The sequence below is a fragment of the Oncorhynchus gorbuscha genome, linkage group LG03 (genome assembly GCF_021184085.1).
Source record: "Oncorhynchus gorbuscha isolate QuinsamMale2020 ecotype Even-year linkage group LG03, OgorEven_v1.0, whole genome shotgun sequence".
In the NCBI taxonomy this organism is placed as follows: Eukaryota; Metazoa; Chordata; class Actinopteri; order Salmoniformes; family Salmonidae; genus Oncorhynchus; species Oncorhynchus gorbuscha.
In genome coordinates, this window is record NC_060175.1 from 86,673,774 (window position 1) to 86,695,619 (window position 21,846).

The window sequence follows — 21,846 nt, forward strand, 5'->3', positions numbered from 1 at the left end:
TGTTCGATAAAGTTCATCTTTATGTCCAAAAACCTCAGTTGAAATTGGCGCCTTATGTACAGTAATCATGGTCTCAAACAAACATCCGATGAAAATGCAGAGAGCCACATCAAATTACAGAAATACTCATCATAAACATTGATGAACGATACAAGTGTTTAACATACATTTATAGATAAACTTCTCCTGAATGCAAGCTCTGTGTCAGATTTCAAAAAGGCTTTACGGCGAAAGCACACAACGCAATTATGTTAGGTCAGCGCCTAGCCACAAAAACCATACAGCAATTTTCCAACCAAGGAGAGGTGTCACAAAAGTCAGAAATAGCGTTAAAATTAATCACTTACCTTTGATGATCTTCATCTGGTGGCACTCCCAGGTCTCCATGTTAGACAATAAATGTTTGTTTTGTTCGATAATGTCCCTCTTTATGTCCAAAAACCTCCGTTTTGTTGGTGCGTTTAGTTCAGAAATCCAAAGGCACAATGTGCGCTCTCAACATCAAGACGAAAAGTCAATAAAGTACAATAAAAGTTAGTAGAAACATGTCAAACAATTTTTAAAATCATAAATAACGATGTTTTTGTCATAAATAATATTTCAACCTGACAAAAGCTTTGTCAATAGAAAAGGAGAAACTAGAAAGGCACGTTCCCGATCACGTGCAGGACTCATGGCTGGAAATTTCCACTGGCCTCTCATTGAAAGTGCTGTATCTCCCTCATTTTTCAGAGTACAAGCCTGAAACAATGCCTAAAGACTGGACACATGTAGAGGAAGCCATAGATATTGTGAACTGGGTCCTACGTCTTTGTATGGTGGATAGGCTTTCAGTGGAAAAACAGCCTTTAAAAATAAGAGTAATTCCTGGTTGGATTTTCCTTAGGTTTCCGCCTGCCATTATCAGTTCTGTTATACTCACAGACTTTATTTTAATTGTTTTGGAAACGTTAGTGTTTTCTATCCAGATCTACTAATTATATGCATATATCCTAGCTTCTGGGCCTGAGTAGCAGGCAATTTAATTTGGGCACACTTTTCATCCAAAACTCAGAATGCTGCCCCCTACCCTAGTGAAGGTAAGTTGTGAAACCACATGCCCTAGAGTACTTTTTAGGTTCAAACTTTAACTTTTTAAACTTACACTTATCACTGGCCATCTTACTCAAGCAAGGAAGCACTGGCTACACAAGCAGAGCAGAAAGTAGTGGGTTTTTAGCAAACACAAAAATCGATACCAATACCCAAAACTTACAACATCTAGGGGGACAAGTACTCTCTCCACAGTAACAGACACCTTAGTCGGGGCCAAATATCGTAGTATTTGTGTTTGTAAATTGCGTGACACGTTGAGAAATTGAGAAAAGGAATGCAAGTCCCGGTATTATAGCCAGAAAGGCGAAGCTTACGAGGGTGAACTCAGCGTCCATTGCCCGTGTGGTGTGATTTCAGTTTTCTTGAGGTGGATATGATTGGTCATTAACTCCCCATAGTATGTTATACTGAGCGACTGGCTGAAGGGGAACAATACATCTTCTTTGCAGTCACCAAATCACGGTGATCAAAATTGGAAGTACAACTATCCAAAGGTGCAGAATTATGGGCAATTCATCTCCTATTATGCATATTTCACCAAACAATTTTATACACATCAAATCAATAAAAATAAGCACATTGTGTGCAGAATTCATTCATTGATATTATCACAATTCAATTCCATGTGTTCAATACATAGGCTGGTTTGCTCACAGTTTTGTAGACTTTACATCAGCACACAGAAACACAATCCACAACATAAATAAGGAAAGGTGAATACAATGGAGTAACACAACTGATATGAATGTGGAGGCCTCACCAAAGCAAACCTCTATAATAGAAGGTCACAATGTTAGAGTTGATGACCCAGAGATACTTAGAAAGTAATCTCATTCATTCTCTGCATGTCAGCAATATTGTACACAATCATACAAATTAGACAGTCCCCATTGCCTAGATCTTCCCCTACATTGTACAGTTCATGGAATGACCTTGATGAGGTGATTTGGAATTTTGTGCAGTAGTATTTACTGATAGCTGGAAATGGTGATAACAATTGCATACATTTCTCTTCTAATGAAGACAATGTCTGTGAACAAAACACCTAACAGTGAATTTTGTATTTACTGTTGACATTTGTATTTAGCGTTTTTCAAAAGGTAGTCTAAGATATTCACGTCAGGTACAAAGGGAAGGAAATTATCAGACGTTTTGTAAATGTATTTTGAGCATTTGATCATTGCTGTTCTGCAATAGTTAAGTTTAAACGCAGATCCAAAAATTCCTTGTACGCAATTGAGAAAAACTGTAAGTCAATCATGCATTCACTGTGGTGTGTAGTATTTACCCTTAACTGTGGTCCTGCAGACCTTTTGATATTTTCATTCTACTTGCTATCTTTGCCAACTGTGTGGCCCTCGGTGTATCTAAACCCTTCCCAGAGGAGGACTCCAATTCCACCAACCACAACCTGGTGAGTTGGTGCAAGGCGGCTGATATAGAGGCTGAGGTTTCAGTCAGGGAGATCATAGAGGCTGGCTCATTGGGAGTGCTATATAATGGCCAAACCTTGATTCAAACAGATATACTGTATTTGAAATAGCTAATTTACTTGGCACAATTGAATCAGTGGAATACTCCTAAAAGTGCAAAACCCATCTGGGACTCTAGGCAGGCACAAGCAAATGCTCAAAGTATTTGAACAACTTCAGGAAAGCCTGGAGGTCTTTTATGAAGTGGGATGTGGTATAAAAGTCTAGGGAAAATCCAACAATCTGCAGTTACTACATCCATGTATTGTCTTATAAATGTATGCTATGTACCCATTGATTCCTGAACAATATAACTTATAAATGCCTCATGAACTTAGTTCAACTGTCATACCCCATCAGAACCCAAACTATCAGCTTGTTTTAATCCATTGTTTGTAAACAAAATACAAGCAAAATACTTTATAGCCTCAAAACATGGTTAAAACTATAATACTGATATCATGGATGGTCAGTCCTTGTGTAACAGTATTGCTTCCGTCCCTCTCCTTGCCCCAACCTGGGCTTGAACCAGGGACCCTCTGAAGACATCGACAACAGTCACCCAATAAGCATAATTACCTATCACTCCACAAAAGCCACAGCTACTGCAAGGTCTCAGAGCGAGTGATGTCACCGATTGAAACGCTACTAGCACGCACCGCTAACTAGCAAGCCATTTCACACCAGTTACACTCAACCCCCTTTGACCTCCTCCTTCTCCACAAAACCTCAGCAGCTGGGCAGAGCCCAACTGAGTGATCCGGGTCACAGCACTAATGTAACTGTATTGCTTCCGTCCCTTTCCTTGCTCGAACCAGGGACACATTGTCAAAGGTCACCCAAGAAGCATAATAACCGCAGCACTTGCAGAGCAACTACTTCAAGGTCTCAGAGCGAGTGACGTCACCGACTGAAACACTACAAATGTGCACTGCTAACTGGATAGCCATTTCACACCAGTTACACATGCATCCATAGCTCTGTCTCTGAATTTGAGAGCGGTTACATTTCCCCAGCCCCATCTCTCAGCTTTTTATCGAAACGGGCGGGGAAGACAATTCACGGGCGGGGAAGACAATTTCACAATTCCAGACATTTAATCCTAGTAAGAATTCCTTGTGTTGGGTCAGTTAGCATCACCACTTTATTTTAAGAATATGAAATGTCAGAATAATAGTAGAGAGAATGATTTATTTCAGCTTTTATTTCTTTCATCACATTCCCAGTGGGTCAGAAGTTTACAAACACTCAATTAATATTTGGTAGCATTGCCTTTAAAATGTTTAACTTGGGTCAAAGGTTGCGGGTAGCCTTCCACAAGCTTCACAAAATAAGTTGGGTGAATTTTGGCCCGTTCCTCCTGACAGAGCTGGTGTAACTGAGTCAGGGTAGTAAGGCCTCCTTGCTCGCACACGCCTTTTCAGTTCTGCCCACACATTTCCAATAGGGTTGAGGTCCGGGCTTTGTGATGGCCACTCCAATACCTTGACTTTGTTGTCCTTAAGCCATTTTGCCACCTCTTTGGAAGTGTGCTTGGGGTCATTGTTCATTTGGAAGACCCATTTATGACCAAGCTTTAACTTCCTGACTGATGTCTTGAGAGATGTTGCTTCAATATATCCACATATTTTTCCTCCCTCATGATGCCATCTATTTTGTGAAGTGCCCCAGTCCCTTCTGTAGGAAATAACCCCCACAACAAGATGCTGCCACCCCCATGCTTCACGCATGAGATGGTGTTCTTCGGCTTGCAATTCTCCCCCTTTTTCCTTCAAACATAACGAAGGTCATTATGACCTAACAGTTCTATTTTTGTTTCTCCAAAAAGTACGATCTTTGTCCCCATGTGCAGTTGCAAACCGTAGTCTGGCTTTTTTAATGGCTGTTTTGGGGCAGTGGCTTCTTCCTTGCTAAGCGGCCTATCGAGTTATATTGATATAGGGACTCATTTTACTGTGGATATAGATACTTTTGTACCTGTTTCCTCCAGCATCTTCACAAGGTCCTTTGCTGTTGTTCTGGGATTGATTTGCACTTTACGCACCAAAGTACGTTCATATCTAGGAGACAGAACGCGTCTCCTTCCTGAGCGGTTTGACGGCTGCGTGGTCCCATGGTGTTTATACTTGCGTACTATTGTTTGTACAGATGAACGTGGTACCTTCAGGTGTTTGGAAATTGCTCCCAAGGATGAACCATACTTGTGGAGGTCTACCATTTTTTTCTGAGGTCTTGGCTGATTTCTTTTGACTTTCCCTTGATGTCAAGCAAAGAGGCACTGAGTTTGAAGGTAGGCATTGTTATAAATCCACAGGTACACCTCCAATTGACTCAAATGATGTCAATTAGCCTATCAGATGCTTCAAACGCCATGACATCATTTTCTGGAATTTTCCAAGCTGTTTAAAGGCACAGTCAACATAGTGTATGTATACTTCTGACCCACTGGAATTGTGATACAGTGAATTATAAGTGAAATAATCTGTCTGTAAACAATTGTTGGAACAATTTCTTGTGTCATGCACAAAGCAGATGTCCTAACTGACTTGCCAAAACTATAGTTTGTTAACAATAAATTTGTGGAGTGGTTGAAAAACGAGTTTTAATGACTCCAACCTAAGTGTATGTAAACTTCCGACTTCAACTGTATATTGAAATGGCATATTTTTTGAAAGCAGGTGCTTCCACACAAACCATCATGCTTAGGGTCATGTATAAATATGCTGGGCAGGCCATTATTTTTGCCATTATTTTGGCTACCATGGTTATGCCCCACCACAGGGCATGAGTGGTCACTGAGTGTTTAGATTAGCATGAAAAGGATGTAAACCATATGCCATGGCCGTCTCAGTCACCAGATCTCAACCCAATTGAACACTTAGGGAGATTCTGGAGCGGCGCCTGAGACAGCAAAACAAAAACAAAACACCAAATTATGGAATTTCTCGAGAAAGAATGGCTTCTCATCTCACCAATAGAGTTCCAGACACTTGTAAAATCTATCTAGAGGTGAAAGAAACGCACACCTATTTAGGCGAGGTGCTGGCTAGCTGAGTGGAACACTTAACAAAATAAAGGAGAGCCACACACTCTAGGAGCTCAGATGCAAAAATATTTATGTCCATCGTTTCGACAGACAAGCTGTCTTCATCACTGCATATGTCAAATCTATGCCATGGCGCTGAACACAACCTTGCAGATCATCATTCTGGGTCAGTGTAGTCCATCTGCTTGGCTGTGGGGCAGGACAGTGGTTGGATAGTACTCTCATTAAATCCCTTTATAGATCTTGGAGTAGATCCCTTTATTGGATTAGAATTTGTGGGGAGGAAACAGAGGCTGAAGTCTGACGCTTCCCCATAATCCTCCCCCACCCCTCTCTGCTACAGTGATACACTATGTCTTCATGTATTCATTATACTACTATAGCTTATCCTTCTAATCTGTCACATCACCTTGTTTGACTAGGATGATATGGCCAGGTTTTGGCTGCCTTTCTATTCCAGCCTGACATAGAAGCCCAGTGACTGTGGTGCCAGAGATGAGCAGCATAAGGATGCATTTGGCCCAGGGTTACTGACTAGCACTCTAGTGACAGGCTTATTATGGCTTCTAACTCCTGTGCACAAATTTTGACCTATATATGCCATCAACGTGACAGTGCCTGCCTTCCGCCCCACATGTAGTAGATACACTGCCGGTCTATAGTTTTAGAACACCTTCTCATTCAAGTTTATTTTATTTTAAATTTAGACTATTTTCTACATTGTAGAATCAAAACTATGAAATAACACATATGGAATAATGTAGTAACCACAAAAGTGTTAAACAAATCAAAATATATTTTGAGTCTTCAAAGTAGCCACCCTTTACCTTGATGACAGCTTTGCACATTTTTGGCATTCTCTGAACCAGCGTCATGAGATAGTCACCTGGAATGCATTTCAATTAACAGGTGTGTCTTCATTTGTGGAATTTTGAGCCAATCAGTTGTGTTGTGACAAGGTAAGGGGGGTATACAGAAGATAGCCCTATTTGGCAAAAGACAAAGTCCATATTATGGCAAGAACAGCTCAAAAAAGCAAAGAGAAATGACAATCCATCATTACTTAAAGACATGAAGGTCAGTCAATCCGGAAATGTTTAAGAACTTTGAAAGTTTCTTCAAGTGCAGTCACAAAAACCATCAAGCTATAACAATAAGAAGAGACTTGCTTGGGCCAAGAAACACAAGCAATGGACATTAGACCAGTGGAAATTTGTCCTTTGGTCTGGAGTCCAAATTAGAGATTTTTGGTTTCAACAGCCATGTCTTCGTGAGACAAGGAGTGGATGAATGGATGACCTCTGCATGACCTCTGCATGTGTATTTCCCACTATAAAGCATGGAGGAGGTGTTATGGTTTGGGGGTGCTTTGCTAGTGACACTGTCTGTGATGTATTTACAATTCAGGCACACTTAACCAGCATGGCTAACACAGCATTATGCAGCGATAGGCCATCCCATCTGCTTTGGGCTTAGTGGGACTATCATTTTGTTTTTCAACAGGACAATGCCGCTACACACCTCCAGGCCGTGTAAGGGCTATTTTACAAAGAAGGAGAGTGATGGATTGCTGCATCACCTGGTCTCCACAATCACCCGACCTCAACCAAATTGAGATGGTTTGGCATGAGTCTGACCGCAGAGTGAAGAAAAAGCAGCCAATGAGTGCTCAGCATATGTGGGAACTCCTTCAAAACTGTTGGAGAAGCATTCTAGGTGAAGCTAGTTGAGAGAATGCCAAGAGTGTAAAAAGCTGTCATCAAAGCAAAGGGTGGCTATTTGAAGAATATGTTTAAGACTTTTTGGGTTACTACATGATTCTGATATGCTATTTGTGTTATTTAATAGTTTTGATGTCTTCACTTTTATTCTACAATGTAGAAAATATTAAAAATAAAGAAAATCCCTTGAATGAGAAGGTGTTTTAAAACCTTTGACCGGTAGTGTATATCAACATTAAAACAATACATCCCTACATATAATATATTCATTAGATATTAGTTGCATATTAACCCTGCATAATGAACTTCCACAGACATCTTGTAAAATGTCTTTACCTAATTTTCCCAACATCTGTCTTTGCTTTTGACTGATTACAGTATACAGACAAATTAAGAAGTATGTGTATTTGACCATGCCATCTTCTTCCTCTCTGTGAGTGCAGGAACAAGTTGAGTACATCTTCCTAGTTATCTTTACCATTGAGACCTTCACTAAGATCCTGGCCTATGGCTTGGTTATGCACCCCAGCGCCTACATCCGCAGTGGCTGGAATTTGCTTGATTTTGTCATCGTCGTCGTCGGGTATGCTAGCTCATGTCTCTATTCCACTACTTTCTATTTTTGGTGTTTTTGCTGTATTGTTGTGTGCTGACTGGTTGTTGTGTGGCTGTTGTTGTAGGCTGTTCAGTGTGGTTGCTGAGGGGACGGCTGACCACAAGCCTGGAGATTCCCACCATGCAGCAGGCAAACCAGGAGGACTGGATGTCAAAGCTCTTAGAGCCTTTAGGGTGCTGCGACCCCTTAGGCTGGTGTCTGGAGTGCCCAGTAAGTTTGTATGTGTGTTTGTGTGTGTTTCAGTAAAACCCTCTCTGCTGTATTTGTGTGTGTGTGTTGTTTCAGTAAAACCCCTCTCTGGTGTGTGTGTGTGTGTGTGTGTGTGTGTGTGTGTGTGTGTGTGTGTGTGTGTGTGTGTGTGTGTGTGTGTGTGTGTGTGTGTGTGTGTGTGTGTGTGTGTGTGTGTGTGTGTGTGTGTGTGTGTGTGTGTGTGTGTGTGTGTGTGTGTGTGTGTGTGTGTCCAGGTCTCCAGATTGTCTTGAACTCCATCATGAAAGCCATGGTTCCTCTGTTGCACATTGGTCTGCTGGTCATGTTTGTCATCATCATCTATGCCATCATCGGCCTGGAGCTCTTCCTCGGCAGGATGCACAAAACCTGTTTCTACGTGGGCACAGGTACAGACTCCACTTTTACAACATAATAATGATACAATTATACTTATATACATATACACTGCTCAATACTGTACATACACATCCAAACACTATATAACAATGTTACTGTCATTGTACATGCAGTCATTGTACACAGACAGGGGGGAAACAAGTTATTTACATACTGTAGAAGTTAGTTATCAATTAATGCTTTGGAAGCCTGGATTTAGTCTTTTTACGAAGACAAATACATTTGTCATGAAGATTGACCTCCCCATGTTGTCCTCTCTCCCAGAACTGAATGTGGATGATGACCCCACACCGTGTGCATTTGCTGGAAATGGGAGGGAATGTGTGGGCAACGGGACAGAGTGCAGAGGACCGTGGGAGGGGCCTAACGGTGGGATCACCAACTTCGACAACATATTTTTTGCCATGTTGACTGTGTTCCAGTGTATCACCATGGAGGGCTGGACCGATGTGCTCTACTGGGTAACATCAGACTCTTTTTCTAAATGTTCTTGGCTTCATCATAAATGGTACCCTATTCCCTATAGTGCGTTACTTTTGACCAGAAAGCTGTAGGCATTGTGGACTCTAGTCCAAATTAGTACACTACATAGGAAAAATAGTCTTTTTTTTTTTTCTTCCTTTTAGGATGTTAACTTGTAGTGTATTTGAGGCTTCTGAAGTTTGTAATTTCCACTTTGACATGTCAGTCTTCCCTTATGAAAAATGTATCAATCCCAACAAAAACATATTCTAAACCACATAATAATTCACTTTTCCTGTTGCTGCAGGATTATTTTCCCGCTGCAGCAAACTGGCTCAAATTAAGATCCGACACCTGTACTCCTCTGATCAAATTCTCCATCTTCATATGGAACACACCCACATGGCACACTGCTTGAATTGACATCTGTGCCCAGTGGGCAGTGTCTGATTAATGATTCTCTCTCTCTCTCTCTCTCTCTCTCTCTCTCTCTCTCTCTCTCTCTCTCTCTCTCTCTCTCTCTCTCTCTCTCTCTCTCTCTCTCTCTCTCTCTCTCTCTCTCTCTCTCTCTCTCTCTCTCTCTCTCTCTCTCTCTCTCTCTCTCTCTCTCTCTCTCTCTCTCTCTCTCTCTCTCTCTCACTCTCTCTCTCTCTCTCTCTCTCTCTCTCTCTCTCTCATATATATATTCCTGCAGATGAATGATGCAATTGGCTTTGAGATGCCCTGGGTCTACTTTGTCTCTCTGGTCATCTTTGGCTCGTTTTTCGTACTCAACCTTGTATTGGGAGTGTTGAGTGGGTGAGTGAGTTGAAGTGTGTGTATATGTTTGTCTTGTTTTAGATTTGTGTGTGAAGGCCTTGTCCGAGTGTAGGTTGTATAATGTGTGTGTGCTTGTCTGTGTGTGCAGAGAGTTCTCCAAGGAAAGAGAGAAGGCTGTGGCTCGTGGAGAGCTACAGGACGCCCAGAATAAGAAGCAGATGGAGGAGGATATGTGTGGTTACATGGACTGGCTCATCGAGGCCGAGGATGTGGATGAGGAAGGAAACAAACGTATGGTTAACTGACTGCATAAGAGAGAGACACACACATACATATAACTGTACCCACACACAAACATAGCCTCACACCTATATATTCAACCTTTGTGTCTCCCAATAAGGTGCTGCTGTTGCCAAGAAGAAAATGATGAAGAAGTTTGGCTGGTATAAACACAGCGAGGACGGAGGTATGATAACCTGTCACCCTCTTCTCACTGTTACTGTCTGTGTATTTGTACTAATTGACTCTCTGTAATCTTAGATGGAAAGCTAATGAGGATGGTAGCTGACTCTATAGCCACTCCTATCTGTCATATCATTAATCTGTGCCTAGAGGAAAGTGTTTGTCCTCAGGCCTGGAGGGAAGCCAAAGTCATTCCGCTATCAGCTTGCTGCAAGCTCTTAGCAAACTATTGGACCAAAATTGTGTTTGACCAAATGCAATGCTATTTCTCTGTAAACAAATTAACTACAGACTTCCAGCATGCTTGTAGAGAAGAGCACTCAACATGTACTGCACTGACACAAATTACAGATGATAGGTTGAAAGAAATTGATAAACGGAAGGTTGTGGGAGCTTTACTGTTAAATTTCAGTGTGCTTTGATATTATTGACCATAACCTCATGTTGAATTTTTTTAATGTGTTATGGCTTTTCAACCTGCCATTTTGTGGATTCAGAGCTATCTATATAATAGAACACAGAGGGGTTCCTGTAATGGAAGCTTCTCGAATGTTAAACATGTAAAGTGGGGTGTACTACAGGGCAGCTCTCTTGGCCCTCTACTATTTTCTATTTTTACCAATGATCTGACACTGGCATTAAATAAAGCCTGTGTGTCCATGCATGCTGATAATTCAACTCTATATGCGTCTGCAACCACTGCTAGTGAATTCACTACAACCATAAACAAAGAGTTGCAGTCAGTTTTAGAATGGGTGGCCAGTAATAAACTGGTCCTGAACATCTCTGAAACTAAGAGCTTTGTATTTGGTTCAAATCATTCCCTAAGCTGAATCAGTGGTGATGAATGGTGTGGCTGTTAAGCAAGTTGAGGAGACTAAATTACTTGGTGTTACCTTAGATTGTAAACTGTCATGGTCAAAACATATTGATTCAATGGTTGTAAAGATGGGGAGAGAACTGTCTGTGATAAAGAGATACTCTACTTTTTGACACCACACTCCACAAAGCAACTCATGCAGGCTCTAGTTAGATCTTATTTTGATTATTGTCCAGTCATATGGTCAATTGCTGCAAAGAAGGACCCAGTTGACTTGCAGCTGCCCCTGAACAAAGCTGCACATTTAGGTCCAGAACAAATTCAAGGAAATGTACAGTATTATATAGAGCCATGATTGGATGGAACTCCCTTCCATCTCATATAGCGCAAGAGAACCGCACATTTTTTAAAAAGTATAAAGCATAAAGAATAAACCAACACCTGAAAGGCACAATGCCTTTCCCTTGTGTGACCTACTTTTTGTGGGTATGTATTGACATGTACAGCGCATTTGGAAAGCATTCAGACCACTTTAGTTTTTAATTTATAAAAACTGAAATATAACATTTACATAAGTATTCTGTGTTGTTGTATGTGTCAAACTGCTTTGCTTTATCTTGGCCAGGTCGCAATTGTAAATGAGAACTTGTTCTCAACTTGCCTACCTGGTTAAATAAAGGTGAAATAAAATAAATAAATAAATAGTTATTTCTTTTTTTTGTATTAACTTGCAGAAAAAAACTTTACTCTTTCCCATTATAGGGTTTTGTGTGTAGATTGATGAGATTTAAAAGATATAATAATTTTGAGGCTGTAAGGCTGTAAGGTAACAAAATGTGGAAAATGTGAAGGTGTCAAAATACTTTCCCAATGCACTGTATGTTTAACTGATCGATGCATACACACATGTTCATGTTCAAGTGTTTTGCCTGTTCTTTTTCATTATGTGTCGGACCCCAGTAAGACTAATGAAGGTTCTAATAAAAACAACAACAGAAAATCTAATCTATGGCTCTGTGTTCAACAGAATCGGATTCAGACTCTGAATTTGGAGCATATTTAGATGACGACAATGGCTGCTGTGCATCTCTAATGTAAGGAAATAAACAAATGTTAATTTTTTGTTCATTTGTCATTGTTATCAATGGTGATATTTTAATGGTTCTTCCTCCTTTTTTGTAGGGCTAAAATGATGGCCAACAGTTTCTGGTAAGTGGAGCAGGATACCTCTAAGAATATACACAATGTTTTATTTTCAGTTTAAGAAAAAGTGTACACTACACTACAGACGTTTGACAAAGCCTGTTTCTGACCCTTCCGCTCCTCATATAACGTGTCTACTGATTCTCTCTTCACTCAGTGACCAGCTATGCCAACTGAACCATGCCTTTCGGAAAAACTGTCGTGTAGCAGTCAAATCCCAGAACTTCTATTGGCTGGTGCTTCTTCTGGTGTTTCTCAACACAGCAGCCAGCGCCTCTGAACACTACGGCCAGCCCAAGTGGCTCACCGAGATGCAGGGTCAGGATCCACTCTCTTCTCTACATCTGTCTGTTCTACTTTCTGTCTTCACCTACTTGTATCTGTTATTTTGTATTTATTTCTACGTCCTCCCCTCTCTCTTTTTCTCTGGGTCATTTTCTCTAATTCAGCAGGTTGAAATGGTGACATCAGGAACAGTAAATAAATACATAAATAAATAACCTTCATTTTCTCTGTCTTTCCTTCAGAACGGGCCAATAAGATCCTCTTGATGTTGTTCACGCTGGAGATGCTGTTGAAGATGTACAGTTTCGGTTTCCAGATCCACTTCTTGGCTCTGTTTAACCGCTTCGACTGCTTTGTGGTGTGTGGTGGCATCCTGGAGACGGTTCTGGTTGAGTTGCAGATCATCCCTCCCATCGGCATCTCTGTGCTGCGCTGTGTCCGCCTGCTCAGGGTGTTCAAAGTGACACGGTAGGTAACTGCTGGCCTGGTTCCAGATCTGTTTGTACTGTCTTGCTAGCTTGATTCCAGATCTGTTTGTGCCATCTTGCTAGTTTGGTCTCATATCTGTTTGTGTCATCTTGCTAACTTGGTCCCAGATCTGTTTGTGTCGTCTTGCTAGCTTGGTCCCAGATCTGTGTATGTTGTCTTGCTAGCTTGGTCCCAGATATGTGTGTGTTGTCTTGCTAGACTGGTCCCAGATCTTTCCAGAATACGCTGCTATGCAAATCAAATGTACTTCTGAAGGAACTCTCTGAAATGTCACTCTCTGCAATTGATTAAATGCTTTGCATGCATGAATTCCATATGGAAGGGTACTGCATACCTTGATTCTTTACCCTCATACACTGAAACCATCTGTCTCCTGTTTAGGCACTGGGCAGCCCTGTCAAACCTGGTCAATTCACTGCTCAACTCCATGAAGGCTATCTGCTCTCTACTGCTCCTGCTCTTCCTCTTTCTAATCATCTTCTCCCTGCTGGGTATGCAGCTGTTTGGGGGCAAATTCAACTTTGATGAGACTCAGATGAAGAGGAGCACGTTTGACACTTTCCCCCAGGCCCTGCTCACCTGCTTCCAGGTGACTTATACTTCTAATACTCTTCACACTACAATCACATTGCATGTGCTTTTCCTTACAGACCCCCTCTTTCTGTCTGTCTCTCCCTCTCTCTCTCTCTCTACCTTTTTCCTCTGTAGATCCTTACAGGAGAGGACTGGAATGCAGTGATGTATGATGGGATCATGGCTTATGGCGGGCCAGTCTTCCCACAGATGATCGTGTGCATCTACTTTGTCTCCCTCTTTGTTGTCGGTAACTGTATCCTTTCTGTTTACCAAGACAGAGTGTTGGTTATTCCATAATCCACATTTGTACAAAGCCATGTAATGTACACAAGCCTCTATTAAGAGGTACTCTAGAACATTTACATTTACATTTAAGTCATTTAGCAGACGCTCTTATCCAGAGCGACTTACAAATCCAGTGGGACAGTCACTTAACAATAGTGCATCTAAAACTTAGGGGGGGGTGGGGTGAGAGGGATTACTTAACCTATCCTAGGTATTCCTTAAAGAGGTGGGGTTTCAGGTGTCTCCGGAAGGTGGTGATTGACTCCGCTGTCCTGGCGTCGTGAGGGAGTTTGTTCCACCATTGGGGGGCCTGGGCAGCGAACAGTTTTGACTGGGCTGAGCGGGAGCTGTACTTCCTCAGTGGTAGGGAGGCGAGCAGGCCAGAGGTGGATGAACGCAGTGCCCTTGTTTGGGTGTAGGGCCTGATCAGAGCCTGGAGGTACTGAGGTGCCGTTCCCCTCACAGCTCCGTAGGCAAGCACCATGTTCTTGTAGCGGATGCGAGCTTCAACTGGAAGCCAGTGGAGAGAACGGAGGAGCGGGGTGACGTGAGAGAACTTGGGAAGGTTGAACACCAGACGGGCTGCGGCGTTCTGGATGAGTTGAAGGGTTTAATGGCACAGGCAGGGAGCCCAGCCAACAGCGAGTTGCAGTAATCCAGACGGGAGATGACAAGTGCCTGGATTAGGACCTGCGCCGCTTCCTGTGTGAGGCAGGGTCGTACTCTGCGGATGTTGTAGAGCATGAACCTACAGGAACGGGCCACCGCCTTGATGTTAGTTGAGAACGACAGGGTGTTGTCCAGGATCACGCCAAGGTTCTTGGCGCTCTGGGAGGAGGACACAATGGAGTTGTCAACCGTGATGGCGAGATCATGGAACGGGCAGTCCTTCCCCGGGAGGAAGAGCAGCTCCGTCTTGCCGAGGTTCAGCTTGAGGTGGTGATCCGTCATCCACACTGATATGTCTGCCAGACATGCAGAGATGCGGTCGCCACCTGGTCATCAGAAGGGGGAAAGGAGAAGATTAATTGTGTGTCGTCTGCATAGCAATGATAAGAGAGACCATGTGAGGTTATGACAGAGCCAAGTGACTTGGTGTATAGCGAGAATAGGAGAGGGCCAAGAACAGAGCCCTGGGGGACACCAGTGGTGAGAGCGCGTGGTGAGGAGACAGATTCTCGCCACGCCACCTGGTAGGAGCGACCTGTCAGGTAGGACGCAATCCAAGCGTGGGCCGCGCCGGAGATGCCCAACTCGGAGAGGGTGGAGAGGAGGATCTGATGGTTCACAGTATCGAAGGCAGCCGATAGATCTAGAAGGATGAGAGCAGAGGAGAGAGAGTTAGCTTTAGCAGTGCGGAGCGCCTCCGTGATACAGAGGAGAGCAGTCTCAGTTGAATGACTAGTCTTGAAACCTGACTGATTTGGATCAAGAAGGTCATTCAGAGAGAGATAGCGGGAGAGCTGGCCAAGGACGGCACGTTCAAGAGTTTTGGAGAGAAAAGAAAGAAGGGATACTGGTCTGTAATTGTTGACATCGGAGGGATCGAGTGTAGGTTTTTTCAGAAGGGGTGCAACTCTCGCTCTCTTGAAGACGGAAGGGACGTAGCCAACGGTCAGGGATGAGTTGATGAGCGAGGTGAGGTAAGGGAGAAGGTCTCCGGAAATGGTCTGGAGAAGAGAGGAGGGGATAGGGTCAAGCGGGCAGGTTGTTGGGCGGCCGGCCGTCACAAGACGCGAGATTTCATCTGGAGAGAGAGGGGAGAAAGAGGTCAGAGCACAGGGTAGGGCAGTGTGAGCAGAACCAGCGGTGTCGTTTGACTTAGCAAACGAGGATCGGATGTCGTCGACCTTCTTTTCAAAATGGTTGACGAAGTCATCTGCAGAGAGGGAGGAGGGGGGGGGAGGGGGCGGAGGATTCAGGAGGGAGGAGAAGGTGGCAAAGAGCTTCCTAGGGTTAGAGGCAGATGCTTGGAATTTAGCGTGGTAGAAAGTGGCTTTAGCAGCAGAGACAGAGGAGGAAAATGTAGAGAGGAGGGAGTGAAAGGATGCCAGGTCCGCAGGGAGGCGAGTTTTCCTCCATTTCCGCTCGGCTGCCCGGAGCCCTGTTCTGTGAGCTCGCAATGAGTCATCGAGCCACGGAGCGGGAGGGGAGGACCGAGCCGGCCTGGAGGATAGGGGACATAGAGAGTCAAGGGATGCAGAGAGGGAGGAGAGGAGGGTTGAGGAGGCAGAATCAGGAGATAGGTGGGAGAAGGTTTGAGCGGAGGGAAGAGATGATAGGATGGAAGAGGAGAGAGTAGCGGGGAGAGAGAGCGAAGGTTGGGACGGCGCGATACCATCCGAGTAGGGGCAGTGTGGGAGGTGTTGGATGAGAGCGAGAGGGAAAAGGATACAAGGCAGTGGTCGGAGACTTGGAGGGGAGTTGCAATGAGGTTAGTGGAAGAACAGCATCTAGTAAAGATGAGGTCGAGCGTATTGCCTGCCTTGTGAGTAGGGGGGAAGGTGAGAGGGTGAGGTCAAAAGAGGAGAGGAGTGGAAAGAAGGAGGCAGAGAGGAAAGAGTCAAAGGTAGACGTGGGGAGGTTAAAGTCGCCCAGAACTGTGAGAGGTGAGCCGTCCTCAGGAAAGGAGCTTATCAAGGCATCAAGCTCATTGATGAACTCTCCGAGGGAACCTGGAGGGCGATAAATGATAAGGATGTTAAGCTTGAAAGGGCTAGTAACTGTGACAGCATGGAATTCAAAGGAGGCGATAGACAGATGGGTAAGGGGAGAAAGAGAGAATGACCACTTGGGAGAGATGAGGATCCCGGTGCCACCACCCCGCTGACCAGACGCTCTCGGGGTGTGCGAGAACACGTGGGCGGACGAAGAGAGAGCAGTAGGAGTAGCAGTGTTGTCTGTGGTGATCCATGTTTCCGTCAGTGCCAAGAAGTCGAGGGACTGGAGGGAGGCATAGGCTGAGATGAACTCTGCCTTGTTGACCGCAGATTGGCAGTTCCAGAGGCTACCGGAGACCTGGAACTCCACGTGGGTCGTGCGCGCTGGGACCACCAGAGTAGGGTGGCCGCGGCCACGCGGTGAGGAGCGTTTGTATGGTCTGTGCAGAGAGGAGAGAACAGGGATAAACAGACACATAGTTGACAGGCTACAGAAGAGGCTACGCTAATGCAAAGGAGATTGGAATGACAAGTGGACTACACGTCTCGAATGTTCAGAAAGTTAAGCTACGTAGCAAGAATCTTATTGACTAAAATGATTAAAATGATACAGTACTGCTGAAGTAGGCCAGCTGGCAGTGGGTGCGTTGTTGACACTACACTAATCAAGTCGTTCCGTTGAGTGTAATAGTTTCTGCAGTGTTGCTATTCGGGGGCTAGCAGGCTAGCTAGCAGTGTTGTTTACGTTACGTTGCGTTAAAAGAACGACAATAGATGGCTAGCGAACCTAGAAAATCGCTCTAGACTACACAATTATCTTTGATACAAAGACGGCTATGTAGCTAGCTAAGTAGCTAGCTACGATCAAACAAATCAAACCGTTGTACTGTAATGAAATGAAGTGAAAATGTGATACTACCTGTGAGTGCGACCGGGTAGTTGAGTTCTATACAGAAGACGTTGGCTAGCGTTGGCTAGCTGTTGGCTAGCTAGCAGAGTCACCTACGTTAAGGACGACAAATAGCTGGCTAGCTAACCTTGGTAAATTAAGATAATCACTCTAAGACTACACACTCTAAACCTAAACAACACAATTATCTTGGATACGATGATACGAAGACAGCAAAGACAGCTATGTAGCTAGCTAACACTAAACTAATCAAGTCGTTCAGTTGAGTGTAATAGTTTCTCCAGTGCAGCTAATCAGTGGACGTTAGCTAGCTGGCTAGTGAAGACTACGTTAGGACGGCGAAATACGATAATTACGCAATTATCTTTGATACAAAGACGGCTATGTAGCTAGCTGAGAAGAAATTGCTAAGATAAGACAAATCAAACCGTTGTGATATAATGAAATATAATGAAAAAGTTAAGAAGATACAGAATGTACTGATCTGTATTCACTGATGTTCTCAAGCTCTTGGTCAGTTCCTTAATATCTCTTGATCAGATATCCTGCTCAATGTCTTCTTGGCTATTGCTGTGGACAATTTGGCAGGAGATGGTGGAAAAAAGAAAGTAGAGTAAGTATCACAAAAGGCAGACAAAGAAAAGGTATAATTTGATGGTCTGGGCTTAGTACTGGACATCTCTAAGTAGCATCAGTAATAAGGATAATATGTAGATGGTGAACAAAGACCAAGTGCTGAATGAATGGCTTTTCAGAGAGAAAAAGGAGGAGGAAGAGGACTGGGACGATGACGAAGACAAAGAGGAAGATGCAGCGGTATGTACCTAGATGTTGTTTCAGGGGACCAATACACAATTATTTTAATTGTATTATTTATCCCCTTTTTCGTGATTACGATCTTGTCTCATCGCTGCAATTCCCCAACGGGCTCGGGAGAGGTGAATTTAAAGTCATGCGTCCTCCGAAACATGACCCGCCAAGCCGCACTTCTTAACACTCGCTCGCTTAAACCGGAAGCCAGCTGCACCAATGTGTCGGGGAAAACTCTGTTCAACTAACGACCGAAGTCATCCTGCAGGCGTCGAGTTGCTAGAGCCCTCCTGGCCAAACCCTCCTCTGAACCGGACGACGCTGGGCCAATTGTGCACGGCCATATGCGACTCCCAGTCACGGCCTGCGATCCTCAGTCTTTTAAAGATAAACAATTATCTCATGTTTGCATTTCTTTTGCTCACTCTTTCCTTGTGCAGAATGAGATGGATGACTGGGAGGAGAATGAGGAGTTGAGAGCCATTGAGGGTCTGGAGGGTAAGTTTTGTTCCATATACCTCAGATGGTTCCTCATCAGACTGTGACACATGAATTGTTATCTAAAACTGCTAATCTGATCAACTCCCCTCTCTCTCTAGGAATTATGCCTGTGAAGCCTGAATTTTCAGCTCCAAAAGAGAAGATTGAACCCATTCCAGATGGTAGCTCCTTCTTCATTCTTGGAAAGAGAAACTGGTAAGTCACAGCCATAGAGCCCTATGGGTCCTGGTCAAAAGTAGTACACTATATAGGGAATTGTGTGCCATTTCAGAGCACCCATATAATTTGCATGTTCTCTCCTCTCCCCTCAGCCTCCGAGTGGCCTGTCACAACCTCATCCACCACTCCTACTTCACCAACCTCATCCTTGTCTTCATCATCGCCAGTAGCATTTCTCTGGCTGCTGAGGATCCAATCAGAGCTCACTCCTTTAGGAACAACGTAAGGCAAAGAAACTAAAGAGCCTCTAGATATCTCCTCAGCCAACAGTCAGTCCCGACCTCACAACCAAACACAAACTACTGCCCAATCAGTATATAACTGTCATTGATTCGACTGTTCTCACTCAACTCTGCCACACATCTACCGCCACTGATCAACAGTTTCAACCAAAACTACTGTTCTCATACTCACTCACCTTACACCGGCCACCAGCAAATAGTGTTTCAATATGGCTGTCATAATCCTGACATAGGATATCTTGTCTATCCTCAGATGCTTGGCTATGCTGACTATGCATTCACCTCCATATTCACTGTGGAAATTATATTGAAGGTAAAATAGGACCAAATATGTTTTGTTATATTTACTTCCTTTTGGAATGTTCCTTCATTGTGAATTGACAATGTTCTGCATAGGCTATCTTTCCTGCTGGCAGTGGCTGTATCAGTGGAGGATGGTGGGAGGAGCTATAGCAGAACAGGCTCATTGTAGTGGCTGGAATGGAATCAATGGAACAGTATCAAACACTTCAAACATATGGAAACCACATAGTTGACCCCATTTCATTTATTCCATTCCAGCCATTACAATGAGCCCATCCTCCTATCGCTCCTCCCACCAGCCTACACTGAGCTTCATGTCTATCTGTAAACATATATAGTTGTACACATGGCATTGTAAGTGCCATTTCGAATCCCCCGTAACTCTTGTGATTTAATCTCCCTCTCGAGGTGACAGTTTTCGGTGCGTTCCTTCATCCTGGATCGTTCTGTAGGAATGCCTTTAATCTTCTGGACCTACTGGTAGTCAGTGTGTCGCTCGCGTCCTTCTTCCTCCAGTGAGTATCTGTCAGAATGTTAGCTCAGCAGGCTTGAACCTCCAGCTTTAAAGCTTGTGCCTGAGGTGAAGCAGGGGGTCCATTTACAATATAGTACAATAACTTTCAACCAACCTTTACTTGCCAATATTGCCTTTATTATTTGAAAGGCTCCCGGTTTTCTTATAAACCTTCTGTTTCCAGTTGCCGGTGGAACTCCAAAAACCAGAGAATATTCAGAAAAATATTAAATCCACTTTTTCTATTGAGCAGGGTTGGGTAGGTTACTTTCTAAATGTAATCTGTTGCAGTTACTAGTTACCTGTCTAAAATTGTAATCAGTAATGGAACATTTGGATTAACATTTGGATTACCCAAAATCTCGTATCTGTAATCTTTACAATATCTTTGCTGGTAATGTAACTGGTTACAGTTTTTGTAATCATTAAATGTAACTGATTGCATGTACATGTAATCAGTTACTCCTCAACCCTGGTATCGAGTGAGAAATGGCCTTTCACATGTGTGTAAATATTTGTGTGTGTTGTTTGAGTCGCTCTGCGTGATGTGCTGTCATCATCTTCTACATGTGGCTACTGCCACATTGCTTAGAAATGACAAAGATGTTGTAAAATGCCAGATGTCCGGCAACTAAGATGGTGAGGAACCTCCTCTCGAGGTGCAAAAAGTGGATTTAATATTTCTCTGAAAATTCTCTGGTTTTTGAAGTTTCACCTGCAACTGGAAACAGAAGACACTGGTGCCTTCCGAAACAGGAATTATGAAAAGTATCGGCAAGTAAAGGTTGGTCGAAAATACTGAAGCTGTACCATGCTTTTCAATGGACCATTGGATCAAAGGCCATCACAAGGTAGTTAGCTAGCTATGCAGATGGATGTAAGATTCGATCAGCTGTCGGTGTGTGTGTCGTGTATCGATGTGTTATATTGACATAATACTGTAACAGCACTATCTGCTGGTCAGACAAGAACAAGTCTTTGTGATTCATTCTCACACTCTTATCTGTCTCCTCTTATATTCTCAGTTCCAGCGCTATCTCTGTGGTCAAGATTTTCAGGGTACTCAAAGTGCTCAGGCCTCTTCGAGCAATCAACAGAGCCAAAGGACTCAAGGTAATCATTTGAACACTTTGACCACCTCTCTCTTGCTCTCGCAAATACAGTTGAAGTCGGAAGTTTACATACACTTAGGTTGGAGTCATTAAAACTCGTTTTTCAACCACTCCACAAATTTCTTGTTAACAAACTATAGTTTTGGCAAGCCGGTTAGGACATCTACTTTGTGCATGACACAAGTAATTGTTCCAACAATTGTTTATAGACAGATTATTTCACTTATAATTCACAGTTTCACAAATCCAGTGGGTCAGAAATGTACATACATTAAGTTGATTGTGCCTTTTAAACAGCTTGGAAAATTCCAGAAAATGATGTCATGGCTTTAGAAGCTTCTGATAGGCTAATTTACATAATTTGAGTCAATTGGAGGTGTACCTGTGGATGTATAACAAGGCCTACCTTCAAACTCAGTGCCTCTTTGCTTGACATCATGGGAAAATCAAAAGTAATCAGCCAAAACCTCAGAAAAAAATGGTAGACCTCTACAAGTATGGTTCATCCTTGGGAGCAATTTCCAAACGCCTGAAGGTACCACTTTCATCTGTACAAACAATAGTACGCAAGTATAAACACCATGGGACCACGCAGCCGTCATACCGCTCAGGAAGGAGAAGTGTTCTGTCTCCTAGATATGAACATACTTTTTTGCA

General features: G+C 43.3%; 1 protein-coding gene across 2 annotated transcripts in view; it reads left to right on the forward strand.

Annotated features, from left to right (window-relative positions):
• The window catches only part of LOC124032106 (voltage-dependent L-type calcium channel subunit alpha-1D-like), a 50,093-nt gene that overhangs the window by 16,999 nt on the left and 11,248 nt on the right, over window positions 1-21,846 (forward strand). For both annotated transcript variants that reach the window (XM_046344214.1, XM_046344215.1), the window contains exons 3-24: window positions 2,404-2,509; window positions 7,778-7,917; window positions 8,015-8,160; window positions 8,415-8,567; window positions 8,842-9,038; window positions 9,734-9,837; window positions 9,947-10,089; window positions 10,199-10,264; window positions 12,108-12,174; window positions 12,263-12,289; window positions 12,441-12,601; window positions 12,811-13,036; window positions 13,439-13,646; window positions 13,766-13,886; window positions 18,029-18,101; window positions 18,244-18,304; window positions 18,739-18,796; window positions 18,898-18,994; window positions 19,111-19,240; window positions 19,514-19,573; window positions 19,972-20,078; window positions 21,103-21,190. In XM_046344214.1, coding sequence (XP_046200170.1) covers window positions 2,404-2,509; window positions 7,778-7,917; window positions 8,015-8,160; window positions 8,415-8,567; window positions 8,842-9,038; window positions 9,734-9,837; window positions 9,947-10,089; window positions 10,199-10,264; window positions 12,108-12,174; window positions 12,263-12,289; window positions 12,441-12,601; window positions 12,811-13,036; window positions 13,439-13,646; window positions 13,766-13,886; window positions 18,029-18,101; window positions 18,244-18,304; window positions 18,739-18,796; window positions 18,898-18,994; window positions 19,111-19,240; window positions 19,514-19,573; window positions 19,972-20,078; window positions 21,103-21,190 — 2,539 coding nt within the window. The remainder of the gene's footprint in view (window positions 1-2,403; window positions 2,510-7,777; window positions 7,918-8,014; window positions 8,161-8,414; window positions 8,568-8,841; window positions 9,039-9,733; window positions 9,838-9,946; window positions 10,090-10,198; window positions 10,265-12,107; window positions 12,175-12,262; window positions 12,290-12,440; window positions 12,602-12,810; window positions 13,037-13,438; window positions 13,647-13,765; window positions 13,887-18,028; window positions 18,102-18,243; window positions 18,305-18,738; window positions 18,797-18,897; window positions 18,995-19,110; window positions 19,241-19,513; window positions 19,574-19,971; window positions 20,079-21,102; window positions 21,191-21,846) is intronic.